The following is a 22,102-nucleotide window of genomic DNA, read 5'->3' as shown; positions in this document are numbered from 1 at the left end:
CACATGGATGGTTATTCTTGGTATTGTCCATGTGGTTTTCCTGTGCCCTCCCCCATTCTGTCAGTTGGGTCCAACCTCTCAGCTTATTGCACACTTTATTGCTCACCTTTTTTTGCAGCTGTTGCTCCATATACCAAGGGGATGCTAGAAGTTGGGTCGTGCAACTATTTGTGTCTTGCACACACAACCGATAGCTTGTGATCAAGTAGTGTTGCCAGTCTGCAACCCAGATGCCATTCATCTACTTTCAAACCACCTGATGCAGTGAAGATTTAATTGGGAGCACCTTTCTTTTTTAGTCAATCATGATGTTTAATCAGTTAATCTAACCAATTCATTGATAATATGTAGTGCTCCATCTGTGATAGTAGCAATTTTACACAGTGAGGTTATTAACAGATAAAATACATTAGGCAAGTAATCTAAAGCTTGGGTGGGGAATGTGTGGTCCTCCAGATGTTGTTGGGATACGACTTCCATCATCCCTGACCACAGGACTTGGGAGTCCCAACAACATCTGGAAGTGGTTGCACAGGTTCCCCATCCCTGACCTAAAATGTCATGGATATTCAGAGCTCCACGATTTATTCTGCACCATGAGATGTTTCTTTTGATTCATCATCCCATCTCCTATGCATGTTTGCATCCTGGTTCATTTTGGCTTCTGTTTTACAATCAGATTGCTCACTGTTAATGTTAGAAGGGGGTAAGAAAGAGAACTAGTTATGAGTAAGTGTGACTTAAGCAGTGTCTAACGATGGCACCATGAACCCCAAATTGGTGGGGGACAAACACACCTGAACATGCAGTCTGCTTTGAGTGGCAGTTGCATGGGAAAGCCATAGGCAGAAATCTTCCCCTGTTCTGCTAGCTGAGATCCTTTTAACTGGAAAAGGACTTCTTGCATACAATGCCTGTACTCTACCGAAAAGCTGTAGCTCCTCCCTAAACCACCATTTTGCTATCAGTTCGTTTTCAGGTGTGCCTCTTGAACATTCCCCATGACTTAGTGTTGAGCCTGACAGTTGAGAAACATGATGAATAATAAGAATACTTAGCATTTAGTGTTCAAAGCTCTTCATGTACATTCTTTCAGAAACTCAGTATTCCCGTAAGGTGGGTCATTTCTGCTATTCCCCCTATTAAAGGAGGAGGACAGGGCCACTGTGCAAGTTCATGTCAGAGGAAAGATTTGAACCAAGGACTGAGACTAATCTCATGCATCCTGTATTCTTAGCTACTGCACCAAGTGAATTCTATTGCACCATTGAAAAACTAGCCACATAGCAGCAGCCAAAGGCAACTTTTCTACCTAGGGAAGGTCTACACAACTTTGTCACCCATCAAGCTGAATGCCATGACCAACCACCAATTACAGCATACCAGAAGCGTGAGAACCTGTTTTGTAATCACTTGGAAACATCGGGGGGGGGGGCAGACATGGTTGGGGTAGGTTGCATTCTGCTCTGTGTGTCAGAAGGTATGTGAGCCCACACTAAGTAGATGTTATTACTGCTGCACCCCTTTTCTGAAGCCTATTTTTCTTTTCATTCCTCTGCTTCTTACCTTCCCAATATACACTGCATATTTGCAGTGTGTAAGAATGCAAAATTACATTTGTAGGGGAGGAAGAATAAACAACTATGCTCCACAGCTTATCAGTGCCTCCCCTAGGAATCTAATCCTGTTCAGGCATCTCTTCTTGAACCACAATGCCTTATTGGCTCTTCCCCCCCCCCCCCCAATAATGCACATCCTCCCAGTTGTAAACTCATTGAATTGCAGAGTTAGAAGGGATCTCGAGAGTCATCCAGCCCAACCCCTGCAGTGTAGGGGTCTCAAATAGATCATACATGACCATCTGCTTGCTTGAAAGGAATACAATTTTCTTTTATGTTACAACTAAGACATTTGTTGTGTGTATGTGGTGTGCTGAAATCGGAGAGACTCTAAGCCTGCACAAATGCCTTGCCTGAAATAATTGCAGCCGAGGTCATGGCTAACTTGAGTAGTCAGGGTGAGCGAACCAAGAGCGTTAGCTGTAAAAGGCTGGAGAGTTAGTTGAAACAAAAAACGACAGTCCCTTTGCCTCACCCCTTTCTCCCTATGCTCTTTACCTTCTCCATGCATTGACCATCTTGCAGGGAGAAGGCTTATTTCTAATTCTCCCCAAGTACAAGAAATGAGATAGGGAACCGCTGTGAGGTTTAGTCACTGAGCCAGACAGCCACATTCCTTCTTCATCATGTCAGCTGGCAGAGTCAATGCGGTGGATTGGCAACATACACACAAACACACACACACACACCGCTAGCTGCTGCTCTCCTGCTCCTCGGGGCCATCTTGCTGCAGCTCTTCTTCATCTGACTGCACCACGGGGGTCTCGGCCCCTTCCTCACTGGTGTCTAGGCTGTTCAGGTCTGTAGAGGCAGAGGATGTGGATGAGATCCGGGATTTGATCTCGGTCGAGTTGGGCACTTGCAGAGAAATTTCCTCCTCGTAACGGTTGGAATCTGGCCAAGGAGGAAAAAGAGAACAAGCGCTTGATGAGGCTGGCCAACATTTTGCTGCCCTCTATACCAATGTGAAGCTGTTCCTGCAACATTTCTAGCCTCTTAAGCTATGCTGGATCTCCCTATATTAGAGCAGAAGAAAACCTAAGCTTTGCTGCTGTTTCCCACTGTTGGTTATTGCAACTAGTTAGCAGATACAAGCATGCCACATTATAACAGAAAATGCATATGTTTCAAGTTTTTTATAATTTCTGCAGCACCAAGAGCAGTATGATGCCACGTACCTACCCCCCCTGCTCCATCCCTAAATTTACTGCATGCAAGTTGTTGTAAACACAACATCAACATATCAACACCTACGCTGAGATTCTAGGTATCCTAGGGCAGGCATAGATAGGCAAACTCGGCCCTACAGATGTTTTGGGACTACAACTCTCACCATCCTTAGTGTTATGCCTACCGGAGTGGTTGCTCGAGAGCGAACAGGCAAGACCCCCACTGGTCTTTTCAAAGGCTTTATTATCAGTGCAAAAACATTTACAGTGCAGAACGTCTCAATTCCATGTCTTGCTCAGTCACTAGCAGAATCTGAGAGTGGGCTGATACGGAAAGGGGGGGGGCATGTCTTCTTCACCTTCTTCTTCACTACAATATATCCATTTATTTCCAATTGTCAATGTCAAAAGGGACTAAAATCTATAAAATTCATAGAAAATCAACGTGCCAATTTGCTCAATTTCTCTAGGACTCCATGACACATCCCCTGTCCTCCATAATCCCTCAAGCAAGGTGTCAAGACCCTAATCCTGTCAAATCACTCTGCCAAGCCTTTCCTCCAGGCAATGCCAGTACATGGACCATTGTCTTCTCATCACCGGTACTCAGGATGTGCTTATCTGCGCATATCTCCAGCTCTGCATATTCCCCCCCTCCTTCCTCCGTATGTTAATCCTGTGTAACCCAACCTCTTCTTAATGTATTCATGATGTAACTGGGATGTGTTTTGCACTGTATTCTGGGGCATGGAGGGAAGTTTCAAAAGTTCATGTCACCCCTTTTTTGCTGTTCAATCTGGCCTTGAACCTGTTGCGCAATAAACTTGGATCTTCTGCAGCTTGCTCCTGTCTCCGGCTGAGCTCGTTTTCCTCCGCAGGGACCCGCAGACTTAGTCCGACGAGCTGGGTGGCAGAGCAGCCTCGCACCCAGATTTTACCGTAACAGGGCGGTCCTTAAACTTTCCCCAGCAGAGTAGTCTCTTGACCCCCATCCAATGCCTCCCCTCTCTGCGCGTAAACCTACTGCGCAGAGAGGGTGTGGGCAAAGGGGGACCTCTCTCTCCCCCCCCGCTTTGCTCATGCACGGTGCTTTGGCTCTCTCTTGCATCTAGAGATGGAGGCTTCCCTCCTCCGCGGAGGAAGTGCTGCTTCCCACGATCTTTGGAGGCTCCCTGAAATCCAACTGCCCTTCCACCTCTTGCCTCTGAGCTGATGGCAGTTCCCTGACACGTAGCTAACAGGACCAGTGGTCAGGGATGATGGGAGTGGTAGTCCCAAAACATCTGGAGGGCTGAGTTTGCCTATGCCTGTCCTAGGGTAATGCCTCACATACATAAGAGCATAGGAAGACCCTGCTGGACCAGGCAAACAACCCATTAGCCCAGCATCCTATGCTTGCAATGGCCAACCAGATGTTTCTGGGAAACCTGCAAGCAGGACCTGAGCCTAAGAGCCCTTTCCCCTCCTGCAGTTTCCAGCAACTGGTATTCAGAAGCATTACTGCCTCCAACTGTGTCATCATGGCTAGCAGACACTCAGAGCCTTATCCTCCATGAATATGTCTAATCCTCTTTTAAAGCCATCCAAGTTGGTGGCCATCACTGCTGCTTGTGGGGTCAAATTCCGTAACAGTGCATTAAGATGCATCCAATTTCATATACACACAAGACTCACCCCTTCATCTCACAGACAGGCTACCCAAACACAAGGATCTTGAACGATTATTTCTTGCAGCCATTCTGCAAAGCCTAAAATGGGGCGAGACAGGCTGGCTTCTTGCTGTCTGGATAAGCCTTTGTAGTGTCAGAGGAGTCAGACACAAGTTAAGACTCTCTGTGCATCTCACCATGCCTGACCTAATTTAAGGTATTCTAAAGATTAGCATCTCTGGGCATTTTCTGGCTGTTTCACACACACAGTTTTTTTGAGGCTGTAAACTGCAAAATGTAATTTGAGAAGGTGCCCAGAGAATGCCTTTCTATTTTGTTTAGTTTTGTTACTTTAAAAAATTGCCCAGTGCCTTGAGCAGCCATATTTCCCATTGCTGGAGCCTGTAAATTAATACAGCTGACTGCTGCCCACCAGTTTGACTTCACTGTTTGCAATGAGGAGATTTCAGGTGTGGAATTGGCTGAAGTTCAAAATGGGCACTACATAATTGTTCTGGAGCAGAGACAAAGAGAAATGTGGCTACCTTTTGCATGCCATTGAAATCGCCACACAAGCACAACCTTGTAGAGTGCAAAACCTAGCTCTACAGAAATCTCCCCTTAAGAAGAAAGGAAACCTATTCCTTCTCCCTTGCGACTCTGGAGAAAGGCTTGCAAAACAAGAGACGTATTTGGTGCAGGGCACCCAGGGATCCAACATGAAATGCTCAGTAGCTCCCTTTTGCTGCATCAGTTAGCTCCAAGCTTTAGGAAACATGGGGCAGGAAAACATGCTGGCGGACATGCTCTCCAGCGTTGGGGTGCCCGAGAAGGCAGCCCGGGAAGGCTGCATGCCACCTTTTGCCAGGAAGCAGGAGGACAACGACTAGGAGCAGGGCCATCTTTAGCAGATGCAGAGGCTCATGAGGGAAGCTGCGTGCAGCTTCCATCCTAAGCATCTGCAGGGATTGCTCTCCTCCTGCAGAGGCTTGGGAAAGAAGCTGCACGCCCGCCAGCCATATAGTTGGCAGGGCGCAGCTAGCGGGCGTGCAGGGAAAGGGGAGGCAAAGCCACACAGCTCCCCATTCGCTAGGGCGCCCCAGAGAGGCCAGCGCCGTGACGCAACAAACCACTAAGACCAATGGGAAAGGCGGCTCTGGTTGAGAGTAGCTCCTTCTTCCAAAAGCTGCTAAGAGGTCAAGGAAAAGCAGCAGGGTTGCGTTCCCCATTGCTTGTCTGACGGAGGCCATCAATCTGGCTGCTTAGGTGCCAAAACCAGGCCTGAAACCAAGAATGGGATCCAGATAAAATGCTTCCAGGCATGCCTGCAGCTGGCCAGCAATCACACGCTCTGTCACCTTGCCCTGGAAGGGAATATTAGAGTCTGCAGGGTAGTTTTCTAAAAACTTACCAGAACATCGTAAAATGGGGCCTCGCAGACACAGCTATCTGGCACAGCTATCAGCAGTGGTGGGGCCTTGTTGGGGCCATCAGCCCACAGCAGCTGCTGAAAGCTGGCCCTGAGCTCCCTTTGTGGTTCTTATGCTCCATGCCTGCTAATGCTCATGAAGTTTACAGGCCCCCTTCTTCCTTCTATTCCACCGCTCGTTGCCAAGACAACAAGACAACTATTTGACAACTTGCATTTTCTAAACTAGAATGAGTTATGCAATACAACATATGGGATTTTGCTTAATTTACACCTTCCCTTTTGCTGCTTCTACACAGAACTTGGCAGCCCAGGCTGCCGTATGGTTCATTAACTCCCGATCCTGTTCAGAAACAGCCTCCTGTGCTTCTGCGCGAAAGTTACGTTGCGCGGATGGTATTATCTCTCCTGCTAATAAATCATTAGCCAAAGACACCACTGAACATGCAGCGCAGCATGTGATTCCATGACAGTGGGAGCAGGTTGACTCCATAAACCCCTTCCGTCAAGAGCCTGGCCTGGCCAGATCTCCTCCGTGAATTGCTGGCCGTGTCATTGTACAAGCCACGTGCCTCGCATTCCTTCTCCATGTTTGGCAACGGGAGCTTTTGTGCATGGCTTGTGAATAACGTGGCTTGGAGACATCATCAGTGAGGCCGTTTAACTGGAATGCAGGAGGCTGTGCCGGTAAAGTGCTTGAATCACACTCGGGCTGAATCACTGCATAATAGCGGGGTCTCGCCGCTTTCTCTTTGACCTCCTGCACAGGGCAAAGAGCCTTCCAGCCTGAGAGTGAACAGAGCGGGGATGCAGAGAGCTGTATTTTAAAAAAAATGCAGTCAACATAAATTCAAATACTTTGGGAGACGGGTCAGTGATGTTGTCCATTTAGGGACAACTGGCCCATGCTTGCAGAATAATAAAAGCTGATTAAATGGTGTGCCGGGTTTTGGTTAGTAGGTTGGTTTGGCAGTTCGTTTCCTAAATTCTTTTAATTAGTTCATTCAGTGGGAACAAGCACCCTTCTGCTGTGGTGGTACTGCTTTTCCAGAAAAGGCATTAACCTTCACAACGTGGGGTGCGTGGCCAGTCTTTCAGTGTCCTGTCCTCACCCCTGAACATTTATTCCAAAGTTATGCATTCATATTGCACTATGCAGTAAGATTAGCTGAGGTCGCAGAGTGATGGGATAGATCAGTGGTAGGAAACATCTAGCCTGTGGGCCATTTAAGCCTGCCAGACCTCCACATTTGAACCGTGGCATAGTTTGTCCCAAACCTCATCACCTAACATCATAGAACGTCAGGTGTGGGGCAGGCAAACCTCCTGGAAGCCCATTGCCCAAGCAGAAGTTCTTCCACAGGGCTCTCTCTCCCTTGGATGGCGCTCATTAGCTCAGGGGTCAGCAACCTTTTTCAGCTGTAGGCCAGTCCACTGTCCCTCAGACCATGTGGTGGGCTGTACTATTTTTTTTGGGGGGGGGGGATGAGCATAGAAAAATTCCTATAACCCACGAATAACCCAGAGATGCATTTTAAATAAATGCAAACATTCTACTCATGCAAAAACACCAGGCAGGCCCCACAAATAACCCAGAGATGCATTTTAAATAAATGCACACGTTCTACTCATGTAAAAACACGCTGATTCATGGGCCAGATTGAGAAGGCGATTGGGTTGCATCCTGCCCATGGGCCTTAGGTTGCCTACGCCTGCATTAGCTGAATCCCAGCCTATGGTAAGTTCTACTCAGTAGATCCATTGGGTGGAATTTAAAGTTGTGCTCCTCCAGCCATGCTGCATGCACAAGCATTGCAGCTTGGCAGATGGAATGATCCCCCTCCCCTTCCTCCTTGCATCGACCCCCTTTTTGAGGAGTGGCTAACCTGGGGTGTTTCAACTACAACTACATGCCCCATCATCCCCGACTAATGGCCATACTGATGGGGCTGGTGGGAGCTGGAGTCCAACAACCTCTGGAAGGTGATTAGTTAGCCATCCTTGCTCTATTTGAGAGGCTGCCTGGTTCAAGTTTGGTTTAAACCTTAAGAACAAAGAGTACGAGGGCTTGTCCATACTTCCAGTTCCCCTATGCCTAGACAGCAGGGGTCCAAGCAGTTTCCCACTGCCATTGGTCTCAGCTGTTTTGCCTTGGCCTTGCCACTCTCCTCCGGAAAACCGGCTCTTTCGTGCTAAATCAGAGCAAATGGCAATTGCCATTTGTTCTGATTCAGCGCTAAAGGTCCTCCACGCCTCCGGGGGCAAGCAGAGGTGTGGAAAAGCCCTGAGTCTCACCCACCAGCTGTTAATACATGGGCAGAAGACTGAGCAGGCACAAAATTCCCCTAGGTGCAGTGTTCTCCATTATAGTGAGATGGACTGTATGTTTATTCAGATTATATTACTCATTTCTAAATTTGCAACCATACATATACAGTAAGTTATTTCATGCAAATTTTGTGCAAGACTGTGCCCTTGTGTGTTTTTTGGTGGCATGTTTCTTTTGTTGCAGGGTAAGACATAAATTGCCATCCTATTTCACAGATTTCCTCCGGGACTTTTTCTTTCAGCCTTTCTACTAGTAGACTAGGGGTTGTCAACCTGGTTCCTACCACCCACTAGTGGGCATTTCAGGATTCTAGGTGGGTGGTAGGGGATTCTAGGGCACAGGCTGAATCCTCCTTCCATCAAGCACTGGTGGGAGGAAAGGAAATTTTACCATCAAGAAAGATGCATTAGTGGGCAGTAGGTATAAAAAGGTTGACTACCCCTGTAGTAGAGGGAGGTTAGTCTCAGTTTCATTCCCCTCTGCTCCTTTAACCAGAGAGCATTTCACCTGTACTGCTCCTCTTCAGTCTTAGGAATCTTTGCATCAAAGTCCCCATCGCTCAGGCTCAGAAGAGCATACAGCCAAAATGCTGTAAATGGCAAAGCAAGCTACTTGTTTAGCCCCCAATCCATGGGAACCTCTGTGACATTTGAATAAAATGTCAGATCTATCCATCAGCCAGCATTAGATCTGTCACATTTGGTGCTTGCTCCCTCATCTATTCTTGTTTGGAAAGATTCAAATGAGCATGTAGGCCCCAGAGAAGGAAAAAAATGTACTTTTCACTGACTTAGGATTTGAAGGGTTTGAAAACAGAAGAATAGTTAGTAATAGGGAGCGGGGACAGGTCCAGGTGGGGTGGAATCAGCAGGTAGGCTGAAAGGCTAAAGTTGTTTCTCTGTGCTAGTAGCAGAGTTTGAGTTGATATTGTGATGGCTTTTTAACTAACACACCAACAAACTAATTAATTTCAAGCATCTGGATTTCTCTGCTATGGAGAAAAAGCCAATCAATTTTTTGGCACACAACCCATAAAGGTTTTGGTTTTCTCTGCTGACTGTTTGATAATCTGTTTTGGCAGTGGCAATGGTTTCACCCCCTAAATTATAAATCCCACTAAGAGGCAGCACAATTTCACTTTGAAAAGCACATGCTCAGAAACGGAATGTGTTTGGTTTGACCCTGTCTTGCACCATCACCGTTTAAACACATAATAAAAGAGACTTTCCATTGTTTACTGCCACATTTAACGTGCACGTTGCACAGAAAAAGAAGCCAAACAGATACAAGCATGACATACCAAACGGGTACCGGTAAGTAGAAAGTGCATAAATTTCATTTTTATTTTTCACTAGTGTATATGTGGGTGCAGATCAGTGCAACAGAGTACTGCTGGTACCTGAATGAGTTCCTTAAATCCTAAAAGCAGGTTATTTGTGAGTGTGATCCCCATAACACCTAACCATATTCCAAAATCAGGCAGAGTTTAGCTAGTTTTGAACCTCTAGCCCTCGTGATTATGAAGAACAATAAGAATTTGGCAGTAGACCAGGCTTCTGCTTAGCTCAATGCCTCTCCTTATTTCTCTTGCCTCTCCTCCAAACTATTGCTTCTCCTTCCCAAGCAGCAAGCTGGCAGACCGACCCAATGGCAGAGCCACTCGTAAGTACCTGCAGTTGGTCAACTGAGCATCCCACTCTCCCTATCCCAGGATAGTAGGTTGGGGTGCTTATTCTCAAGTAATTCCTGTATCACCCCTTTGCACACAAAAATGCGAACAGTAGGCTGCAGAGGAATAGTCTGCTCCACCTTGCCTTGGTAAGAAATGCAGACGGAGCAACTTGCACAGGTGCAACCTTAGCACGTGCCTGTTAATGATGCTGTTGCAGGAAGTAACCTTGGCCCCACTTGACCCGAGAAGATCCTGAGTCAAGTCAAGTCCATTTTTATTGTATGTAGCCAAAGGCCTTTACAATGGATGACAGAAAACAAAAGGAAAACTTTCCTCTAAAATCATGCAACATAGCCTGTAGCAGTGTGTAACATAAAAAGGAATTTACAACATTAAATTTTAATATTGGAGTGCATTCACATAGCTGGAATGGAGCTTCTTGGCTGCCAAGGCAAATTTGGCTACCGGGTGTGTAATATATAGATGTTTATCTGCTATCAGTTCAGTTGTCACTTCCTGTGCAGATGGACCTGGAAGCCAATTAAAAATTGGCTATATAATATTTCCTCTGGACGTTGTATACAGGGGGCAAATCAGCAGATTGTGTGTGATGTCCTCTACCTGATTGCATCCATATATACATTTGTGATCCATATGGGGAATTCCCCGATATCTCCCCTCTCAATATGCTGAGGGCATCTGTTGGAATCTTAGTTCTACAAAAGCCCTGCGGGGTTGTGGGAAGGTCAAAGTCTCAAGGTAATGGGGCCTTGAAGGACTGGTCTTAATTTGGGCGTAGCAAGTAGAGTAATGGGCGGCAATGATGGATGTTCTTTCTTGGTTGGCATCCTGATCAAAAATCCACTTTCTAAGGTCACGTGGGCTAAGTAGTTCTCCATTTGAAGATTATAAACCCTAAGCTTATCTTGGCACTTTTGAGCCAAGCCCCCTGTCCTTAGTTGATCTAACTAGCAGAGCTTAGTAAGGGTATGATCCTCAAAGGCGTTTACCCTGTGCCAGTATCTCAGATAGGCTGGATCAATTCTCTCTACTAGCGAGGGGAATGATGGTCCAAGGGCTCACTAGGCTCATTCCTAATCTCAGCTCTTCGGATCCCCTTTAGTAGCTCTGCAATTTACCGTATTTTTTGCTCTATAAGACCCACTTTTTCCCTCCTAAAAAGTAAGGGGAAATGTGTGTGCGTCTTATGGAGCGAATGCAGGCTGCGCGGCTATCCCAGAAGCTAGAACAGCAAGAGGAATTGTTGCTTTCACTGCGCAGCGATCCCTCTTGCTGTTCTGGCTTCTGAGATTCAGAATATTTTTTCCCCTTGCTTTCCTCCTCCAAAAACTAGGTGCGTCTTATAGAGCGAAAAATACGGTGGTTGGTCTGAGGTTACCTACCAGAAATCAGAAGGCTGCCACCAGAACACCATAAGTAGCCTTACAAACACAGTGACACACACACACACCAATCCTATATTAATAATAATAATAATAATAATAATAATAATAATAATAATAATAATAATTTATTATTTCTACCCTGCCCATCTGGCTGGGTTTTTACCCAGCCACTCTATATGTTCTTTCCTCACTGTAGCTTCCTCCATTGATGTCGGCGATGAACAGTGATTGGTCCAATTCACAATCCAAATTCCTTGGGTGGGCATTCCAACCATTCCCCTTTATGAAGGAGTTATATTTCTAAAATTTACTGCATGCAATGCCTTGAAAGAAAATGTGATGAAAATGATGTACAGGTGGGATATTACACCAGTGAAATTAGCTAAAATGTATAAAATAAGTAGCAAATGTAAGGAAAAAGAAGGTACTTTCTATCATCTCTGGTGGGAATGTAAAAAGGTGAAAGGTTATTGGGAAATGATTTATAATGAGATGAAAAAGATGTTGAAATATACATTGATAAAAAAGCTAGAAGCATTTTTACTTGGGATTGTAGGCATGGATATTAATAGGCAGGATAAAAATCTGTTTTTATATGCAACAACGGCAGCAAGAGTATTATTGGCACAGAAATGGAAGCAGGAAGAATTGCCGACGAAAGAGGAATGGCAGATGAAATGAATGGACTACGCAGAATTGGATAAGATGACAGGAAGGATTCGAAACCAGCGGGACCAGAAATTATTGAAGGACCGGAGTAAATATGCGAGTTATTTGAAAAACACTTGTACTCAGCTGACTATGCTTGTAGGATTACAAGAGGTTTTGTAAGGAGAACTATATGAAATATTACAGAAAAAAATTAGGAGAATGGATTCTAAAGTATGGATTATTAAAAGTAATAGTTAAAAGGCAATGCAAGACTAAGAGATAAAGGTCGAAAATCACTAGATGTGGTTGATGGAAGTCCTAGGCTTATAGCCAAAATGTGGTATAAGATGAGAGACGTTATGTTATGTTTTATTTGGAAAATATATGTAAAACCAATATATATATATATATATATATATATATATATATATATATATATTAAAAGGAGGAGTTATATTTCAACAGGCCCCAGAAAGAGTTGGATGCGGCTAGAAGTTGACGTGGGTCAGTTAATGGGAACTGAACATACCTGGCAAAAGAGCAGCTACGTTGTTATTGTCCTCGGTCCCGCAGCTGAGAAACACGTCCACAGTGTCTTGGTCAGAAAGGTCCATCATGTCCATCTGTTCCAGCATGTCCACATTCACCTCCATGGAGGAAATGCTGCCTAAGGGAGCTAGCAAAGAGATAGAAGCCATCAGATGTCGTGCAGCATGGCCATCACCTGTTAATTTTTTACATGCGAGTGGGGCAAATGTGTTCCATAGTCTAACGCACCGCCTATGACGCCTCCCCGATGGTACTTACGTCTCCTGTGCTCTATCTGCAGATGGGATACTGGGAAGAAGAAATCTACGTCATGTTGGAAAACCTCCTCAAAGAATCTCTGCCTCTCCCGTAGCTTGAGCTGCTGTTGCTGCATCTGCTCTGCATCCAGCCCTCGCTGCCCATTGTCCATGTCGGCTGCAAAGGAACCAGAGAGAGGAAAAGAAATCAGAAGCAGCTTCCTCTCATTTCTTATCTGAAGGGAAACACTTCCCAGAGCCAAATGCATGTTAAGTGGGCAGGCAGAATTTTAATGAGAGTTTAAACTGCTTTGTGAGAAGGTTCAGTCTGCACGCGTTTCTTTGACATAATGTCACTGCTCTTCAAGAAGTACTGTATTTTTCGCTCTATAAGACGCACCAGACCACAAGACGCACCTAGTTTTTGGAGGAGGAAAACAAGAAAAAAAATATTCTGAATCTCAGAAACCAGAACAGGAAGAGGGATCACTGTGCAGCGAAAGCAGCAATCCCTCTTGCTGTTCTGGCTTCTGGGATAGCTGCGCAGCCTACATTCGCTCCATAAGACGCACACACATTTCCCCTTACTTTTTAGGAGGGGAAAAGTGAGTCTTATAGAGCAAAAAATACGGTATTTTATTATTATTACCGATGATGATTTGAACTTACGAGTGACTTATTAATGACTCGCTACGCAAAAAAAATGTCTCCAGGGTCTTACGCATTTTTGAAAATTGTGAACCGCCATGAGACCTGCTGGTTAGGAGGTATACAAAATAAGCAAGCAAGCAAGCAAGCATAATATGAAGACATTATAATAAAAAGATGTAGCAGTTCATAAAAAGATCCACTGACAGTCCCCAATAAACCTCAGCAAACATTTCATCAAGCTCAACCAACAACCAACTTCATGGGTTTTAATCTGACACCAAGAAGTTGTTAGTGAGAGCCCCAGACAGACCTCACTGGGGAGAGCATACCACAAATGGGGGGGGCCACAACTGAAAAGGCCATTTCCCTTGCCATCACCCCAGACTTCCTCAGAAGAGGGACTCAGGGCAGGGCCTCAGAGGAAGATCTAAGGGTCTGGGTAGGTTTCTTAAACAAAACCTGCAAAACCTGTTTACCAAAGGTGAAAACAGAATGACCATGCAGTTCACAAGCAGCATTCTGTTTTTCAAACTACCTCAAACTCCGGGGAATGGAGAGACATCCTGCTTCTGTCTAACCAAACCAGCTACACTACTTGCTGCAGAGCTATAGCATGGTGGTTGGGAGAAAGGTGATTGAAAACAGGCATTGGGCTCTTATCTATCCTTGTCAGCCGCCTTTCCTTCCAAGCTGACAAATAATTTGTATCCCTTTCTTGGGTGTGTTTGTTCACATTTCTCCCACCTATGAAGAATGGTCAGAGGGCATGCATAACCTCTCTAGACAACAGCCTTTCATACTTCAGGCTTTTTGTAGGTTTCCTAGGTTGGGGGTATCAAAACTTGTGTCCTCCTGATGTTGTAAATAATAAATTTATTTGTACTCCACTCATCTGGGTGGCTTCCAACAAAGATTAAAAATACATTAAAATGTCACACATTAAAAACTTCCCTAAACAGGGCTGCCTTCAGATGTCTTCTAAATGTCAGGTAGTTGTTTATCTCTTTGACATATGATGGGAGGGCATTCCACAGGGCGGGCGCCACTACTGAGAAGGCCCTCTGCCTGGTTCCCTGTAGCTTTGCTTCTCACAGCGAGGGAACCGCCAGAAGGCCCTCGGCGCTGGATCTCAGTGTCCAGGCTGAACGATGGAGGTGGAGACGCTCCTTCAGGTATACTGGGCCAAGGCCGTTTAGGGCTTTAAAGGTCAGCACCAACACTTTGAATTGTGCTCGGAAACGTACTGGGAGCCGATGTAGGTCTTTCAGGACCAGTGTTATATGGTCTTAGATGATGGGAGTTTCTGAGCACAACATCAGGAGGACCCCTGGTTGGCTACCCCTGTTCTAGAATGATACCGGTAATCTCCGCTCTGAACAAGCCTGACAGTATGCAGCATGCAGAGCAGTCATTAGGCTTAAGTATATTCTGAACCATTGGTTCTGAATTTTTTCTTTCTTTCTTCCATGGATCATTGGAAAATTGCTGGGGATCTTGACAGGCCACATAATAAGGAAGTTGTTCTACCAGTCAAACCACATAAAGAGCTCATATTTTAACCACACTTTTCCCCCACTTAAGCACAGGCATCATTGTCAAAACCAATATAGTACTGTGAAAAATATGAGCCCTAGACCCTGTCACTGAGAAGGGTTTCTTTAACTAGCAAATTGTTATGAAAAAAAATTAGGAGATTGTACCAAGTCTCTGTTATGAAAATCACATGCCTTGTTAAGTGAGCCAGCCTTGGCAAAAAAAGAGTCCTTGATCTCCACAATTGGAAAAGAATCAATAAAGTGCAGGGCCAAGAATAGATATTCTAAAGTGTTCCTTTCTGTGGACCACTTAGATGGAGCTATGGACCACCAAAGGACCACAGTCCACATTTTGAGAATCTATGCTCGAAACCAGTCTTCCGCAACCAGGTGCCCAGATACTTTTTATCACAACTCCCATCAACCCCAGCCAGAATGGTCAGTGGTCAGGGATAATGAGAGCTGTAGTCCAAAATGATATGGAGGGACTCAGGTTGGGGGAAAGTTGATTCAGACCCAGCCATCCTGTGAATCAGTAGACTGAAGGAAGCTTGGGCACACAGAGGTTCATCCTCCTCTGCTATCTACGCCATCTTCACAGTTCATTATCTGGTAGCCCTGTTCCATATGTAACCAATTTTTGAAATTATCAAGGGGAGAGGTTTAAATATTTCCCTCACAGTACTAGATGGGAGCAACACCTCCAGTTTCCACTGCCTTGACCGATGATGAAAGCAGAAAACAGTGGTAGACATTTTAATATTTGCAAATTTAGCATCTGCATTTGTTCAGATAGTATTTTTAGATATGTGCTAAAAAGCAAACCATGTTCTGCCTGGTTTGTGAAATTGCTAGATCAAAGCAAAGAGTCAGCTCCCTTGTAATCTAAGTGGACTTACACAAGGGCAGAGCTGGGTTCCAAAGTCTTTCACTTTGATCTAGTACTGGGGAACTAAATTGCCAGTACTGTAATATGAGTTAGGGACCCAGCCAGAATATTTTTTTAAATTAGCATTAGGATTAGGGAAGAATGAGTCTGTCAATTCTGGTTTCTCATTTTTCCAATCTTAAATTCAATTCACCTCATTTCTGCATCAGTTCACAACAATAACTACTTTATCAAATACAGGGCTTTTTTGGTACATGTTTTCTTGCCTGGAGAACTGCCCTGCAAAATTTGGAGAATTTTGAAAGCTAGCTTTATTTCAGTTCACAATTGGTTCAAGAAGTGTGAATTAAGTAGGTTTCCAACTGAATTTCCCCTCCATCCCTATAATTTTAAAGGGAAGGAAGGAGGTGAGCTCTTGGGTACCCACTTGAAGTAGAAAAGTTGCCAAATCTGCTTATTGCTTATTTTGTTTCATGCTCACACTTTTCTTCAGTCCATCAGCATACTTCCCCAAACCCATAAAAAAATTCCTCTTGAACACAGATAACTCAGTTCCTGCTCAGTTGTTTTTCTTAACAACAAAAAAATGATTCTTTTAATTCTTTCCATGATGAAAACCACAGAAGAGGGGAAAGTACCAGTCAAAAAGCTCAACAATGTTATGAACAGGACAAGGGTTGGGCCAATCTCCCATTTTGGGGAGAAATCCAGAGGTCAATGATCAAAGCAACAGAGGAGGCACAACAAAACTGGGTAGCCATCAGACTTTGCCTTTGAGATTTTCTGCAGCGAATCTCTGATGCCTCCAAGCTTCTTGACTCAATAGCCATCGAGGCAGGGACCAGTCTGGCTGGTATAAGGAAAATGTGATTACTGAGTTGGGCAGTGCCATAACCAAGGAAACCAAACAAACAGTGAACATTTTAATTGTCTGTGTCTCAGGCTCAGCAGCCTTGTCTGTTGCTTCAGGGGAAATTTCAGCCAAACAGCAGCAACTGTTGAACTTTGTGTTGGCTGTGGAAAAAAAGAAGTAGAGGAACCAGACAAGGCTGTGTCTCTCTACTGGGACTAAGGTATTCAGCGCCAAGTTTCAAGAGAAAACTCAGGAGATGCTGCAGCAGCTACCAGGAAAGGGGGATACAGCTGCTGGGCTAAGCAAGGCTCATGCAGCCTTCTTGACACATGTCCATCAGCTAACAAGCATGGCAGTCATGGACTGCTTGAACGCAGATGAGTGGTGGGAGGCACCAGCTGGGGAAACCCAGGGGAAGAAGGCTCAGAGCCATGGGAGTGGTGGTGGAACGAAGATGAGTGGTCATAGGGAGAAGAGGGAGCAGACTGGCAGGAGGTGGTGTCGGAAGCTGAAGTGGTAACAGGGTTTAGTAAGCAGGAAGAGACTGTAGCAGAGAGCAGTCCAGACTCAGAGACAGAAGAGGAAGCTGCAGAGGAGAGGAGCCATGAGGCAGGTTGTTGAAGAATCCAGGGGGTCTCCCCCTCCTGCTGCAACTAGCTCTCTTACCCCCTGGTCACCTAGAACACAGCGAGAAATGAAAAGGGAAAAGGAAAGATTGGTTGCATGCAGATGCAGTCTATGATTGCTTGGGGGGGGGAACCCCTGGGACTTGGGCAACTGTGGGAAGGCAGGGACCTTCAGACCTTGCAACTGCCTCATTAGGACAAAAACTACAAGCAAATGTTTATGGGATCACTAGGCCTGTGTTATTTGGGTTCCTTTGAATAAAGAGTTGACTTCACAGACACAGTGGTTTTTTTATTGCTGATCTGCACCTGACTCTGGCTGCTGACAGTGGCTTTCCTAGGTCACCAGTCAACGCTGGAATGTGTGCTGAAGCACAGGAAGCAGAGGCCACAGCTCAGTAGCAAAGCATCTGCTGAGCATGCAAAACATCCCAGTTCCAACCCCCAGCTTCTCTTGGTAGGGCTGGGAGTGTGTTTGGTCTGAAACCATGAAGAGCCACGGCCTGCCAGTGTGGACAATACTGAGCTAGAAGCACAAATCAATAGATGTCCGCTTCCTTATTTTCCTAACTAGCTGATCCGGAAGGGTAAACATGTCGTTTTATTCCAAATATTACATGACGCAAGAATGGGGGAACTCGGGAGGAAGGGAAGATATATACCCCCATGGAGACTATTCTGCCAGCCACCACCATTGCCACCCCTGGCAGTTTACACAGTGACTAATAGTAGTAAGGATGCAGAAGTATGTATTGTGCAGTGAGTCCAGCATACTCCCGATGAAGAAGTAGTCATGGATGGAACTTACGCATGTGAAAGGGCTATAGTTCATTGGTAGAGCACCTGCTTTTCAGGGACAAGGTCCCAAGTTCAATCCCTGCCATCTTCAGCTAAAGCAGGAATGGCCAAACTTGGCCCTCCAGCTGTTTTGGGACTACAATTCCCATCATCCCTGACCACTGGTCCTGTTAGCTAGGGATGATGGGAGTTGTAGTCCCAAAACAGCTGGGGGGGGGCAAGTTTGGCCATGCCTGAGCTAAAGAGAGCAGATGATTCGAAAGCCCTTTGGCCAAGACCCTGGAAAATCTTCTGCCAATGAGAATAGACAATACTGTGCTTCATTTTCAAGGACTGGCAAGACACTGACAAGTGTGCACTGGGGGAAGGGTAGCAGGAGCCTGATTCAGAAGAGGGGGTGGATGGTCTGTGGGGACCTGTACCAGCCAGGGGGCAAGAGGCAGAGGCAGGAGGAGCTTCAGAGCTGGAGGGTGGAGCACAGGAGGAAGAGGCAGGAAAGGCAAGTGAAGGGCTGGGTGCTTCCCCACCCTTTCCTGCAACACTCTCCCAGAAGCAGGAGAGAATTGAAGTGGAAAGAGCAGAGGCAGCTCACACGCAGGCATAGTCTCTGGCTGCATGCACAGCCCGTCGGGGGAAGATGCATAAGCATGGCCTCCTGTTGCTGCAACTGATCTGTATAGTGCAGACCTGGGAATAGCTGCACAGATGCTAGACTGGTTCGCATGGGTATTCAGAGCAGTAGAAATGACTGTGTCAGTTTTGACAATAAAGAGTAAACTAGCTCCTGTGTGCATTTCTTTGGCTGGGGAGCAGCCTTGACATTAATGGGATAAAATTCCAGTCTGACCTTGAATAAAGCAGTTTTGGATGTTCTTATATCCAAGTAAGCATGCCTAGGTGGTGCTTCTACATGCCTCTTCCACCATGGTGGGCCATTTCCTTTTATTCCAGCAAAGCCCCAGCTGTATCACAACTGGAATCCTTTACTAACAGGCCAGACCAGTCAGCTGCTTAGCTGAGTTTTCCCACAGAAAGCAGCCAGCAATTAAAACAAGAGCAAATGAGTGATGAAAAGGGCTTGTGAGGAGAGACTGCTCTAATAACAGGCCCTCCCAAGGCTAAACGCTGGAGGCAAAGTTGTTGGATTTCACACAAAGCCATCGACTCGGTCAGGACACCTGTTGTGTGTTCTCTAATGCAAAGCTACAAAACTTCATTCCAACGGGGGGGGGGGGGGGGATGACGACATTCATTTCCCACAAGAATGCGAAGTTCCCAGATCGAACCAACATAGTAAGAGACAAATACTGGACTTCTGCTCTACAAAAATCAAAACTTCCAAACCATGGTAACCCAAATTTGGCACCAAGACAGGCTGAATATTGCAACATATAGGAGCTAGATCAGCCAATGGTCTGGCTCAGTATAAGGCAGCTTCCTAATCTCCATTCGCTTTGTCCTCTCCCGTTTGGAAGGCAGTGCAGATTAGGATGAGCAGGAGAAGCAGTAATGGTCAGTAGCAAGAGTAATGGCTCCACTGAAGGCCACTCTAAGCCCTCCTATGTAGGCTATCTCTGTGTGTTCTTCTGGGTATCCAGGCACCTTTGTGTATATATGATGGATCACGCCAAAGGTCCATTTAGTCCAGCATCCTTTTCTCCCAGTGACAAATCATTGCCTGTAGGTAGCCAGTAAGCAGGAGCATTCTCCCTACTTGCAATTCTCAGCAACCAGTATTCAGAAGCATCCCCTCTCTGGCCATGGAGGTGTAGCATAGCCATCGTGGTTGGTAGCCACTGACAGCCCTATCCTCCAGGAATGTGTCTAATCCTCTTTCAAAGACATCCAAGTTGGTGGTCATCACTATGTGGTCACGTTGCTTTAAGTAGCAGCATTTGCATCCACGGTCTTACTCCAGACAAAGAACCATATTCAGTTGACTTGAATTCTGGTCGAAAATATTAGCAAAAACAACAACACCGTTCTCAGAACTCTAATACAGCCAACATTCAAGTTTTCTGCTTCAACGGGGCAACAAAAGAACATAAGACAACTCTGCTAATCAGGCCAATGGCCCACTTAGGTCAGTATCCTGATCTCACAGTGGCCAGCCAGATGCCTATGGAAAGTGTGCAAGATGGACATGAGAACAAGAGCACTCTGCCCACATGTCATTCCCAGCAATTCCCTCCGACAGTGGAGGCAGAACCTATTCACTGTAGCTAGTAGTCACTAATAGCCTTGCCTTCCATGAATTTGTCAAATCCTCTTTTAAAGCCATTGGTGTCCATCACTGCCTTCTATGGAAGTGAGTTCCATAGAACAACTTTGAATAAGTACCGTATTTTTTGCCCTATAGGACGCACTTTTCCCCCTCCAAAAATGAAGGGGAAATGTGTGTGCGTCCTATGGGGCGAATGCAGGCTTTCGCTGAAGCCTGGAGAGCGAGAGGGGTTGGTGCGCACCGACCCCTCTCGCTCTCCAGGCTTCAGGAGAGCCCCACCGCCAGCCCCACAAGCTCGGGGGACAGCGGGGAGGCAGAACGCCGCCATCCCACTGTTCCCCGACTTTGTAAGAAGGCTGGCAGGGGCGGGGGAAGCCTGCTCCTCCCCGTCGCCAGCCCCGCAAACTCGGGGGACAGCGGGGAGGCGCAGCGCGCCTTTCCCGCTATCCCCCGACTTGTTTAGAAGGCTGGCGGGGGGAGAAGCCTGCTCCTCCCCGTTGCCAGCCCCACAAACTCGGGACCTGGTTTGAAGGCTGGCAGAGGGCTTCCCCCTCCCCCAGCCCCGCAAGCTCCCAGAACGATGCCAAAGCTGCACGCAGCTTCGGCATGGCTCTGGGTCCCGTTCTGGGGGCTGGGGGAGGGGGAAGCTCAGGCTTCCCCCGACCCCAGCCCTGCAAGCTCCCAGAGCTGCCTGTTCTGGGGTCGGCAGAAGCTCGGGCTTCCCCGCCCAGCCCTGCGCCTGGGGGGGGGGAATAATCCCCCCCCTTTATTCCCCCCCCCAAAAAAAATCTAGGTGCGTCCTATGGGCCGGTGTGTCCTATAGGGTGAAAAATACGGTACTTCCTTTTTATCTGTCCTGGATCTTCCAACATTCAATTTCTAGTGTTGTGAGAGAGGAAGAAAAACTTTTCTCTATCCACCCTAGTACAGTAAACCCGCAAATTACACAGGGGTTAACATTCCAGGGATTGCATCTAAAGCCAAAATTGTGTATGGTCAAAGGGTTCAATGTCAGGTGGGATTGCCAAAGTCATTTTTCCAGGAACCTCCACTCCCTTTCCATCCCTTTTAATTTTTTGATATATTTCGGTCATGCACACAATGCACGCACAATTTAATGCACATAAGTTGTGGGCTTACTGCAACTGAAATTAAATCTCTGGTCTTATTTCACAATTGTGCAATCCTGTATCAGCTCAGATTGCATTCGGGCCCGTTGCTCCGTGTCTGCTCCTCCTCTTCCTTGTTCCTAGCACACACACACACACACAAACACCAAGGAAATGCGCCAGGAAGCCAGGCCACAGAAAGGGTCAGGCGTCCAGACAAAGAGAGACGGGACTGATGGGTACTGTGTCAGTACATGCCAGAGCTTGCACAGAATGTCTTATGTTAGCATCGGAGAGACGTGTCAGGATTGATTCCCTGGGGTAAATTAACAAACCTGCTGATAAATTCCCTGATGAGATTTCATTAGCCATCTGGGCAGCCGGCCACTAACACTGAAATGCCATTATGTAACTTGCACAGATAGCCAGCGGGCGAGATGAGCAGCTGGTGATGGGTCCTGACCGCCCCATGACTACAGGGAGGGTCAGAGACAGTGTCTTGTTCACCACTTCCCTTCCTCCTTTTATCTGGTGATGTTTACTATTCTGTCCATTTATGGATGGGAGGAAAGAGGTCTGTATGCACACTTTCCCTTCTTATTTGCTAAGGCTGCATACACACTGCACATTAAAGTATACCCACCAAAGAATACCAGGAACCGTCATTGGTTAAAGAGGCTGAGAAAAATACCGGTAGCTCTGCGACAG

At 46.2% G+C, this 22,102-nt stretch overlaps 1 protein-coding gene across 1 annotated transcript in view; it reads right to left on the bottom strand.

Annotated features, from left to right (window-relative positions):
* Positions 1-287: 287 nt before the first annotated feature.
* The window catches only part of DBNDD2 (dysbindin domain containing 2), a 32,094-nt gene continuing 10,279 nt past the window's right edge, over positions 288-22,102 (bottom strand). The window contains exons 2-4 of the mRNA XM_083746364.1: positions 12,732-12,887; positions 12,454-12,600; positions 288-2,513 (exon numbers count right to left, since the gene is read on the bottom strand). Of these exons, the coding sequence (XP_083602490.1) occupies positions 2,311-2,513; positions 12,454-12,600; positions 12,732-12,887 (506 nt within the window). The 3' untranslated portion in view covers positions 288-2,310. The remainder of the gene's footprint in view (positions 2,514-12,453; positions 12,601-12,731; positions 12,888-22,102) is intronic.

This window comes from Podarcis gaigeae (assembly GCF_964106915.1).
Source record: "Podarcis gaigeae genome assembly, chromosome: 6".
NCBI classification, from domain to species: Eukaryota; Metazoa; Chordata; class Lepidosauria; order Squamata; family Lacertidae; genus Podarcis; species Podarcis gaigeae.
The sequence above is the reverse complement of the archived record's forward strand: the minus strand, read 5'-3'. Positions and strand labels throughout refer to the sequence as shown.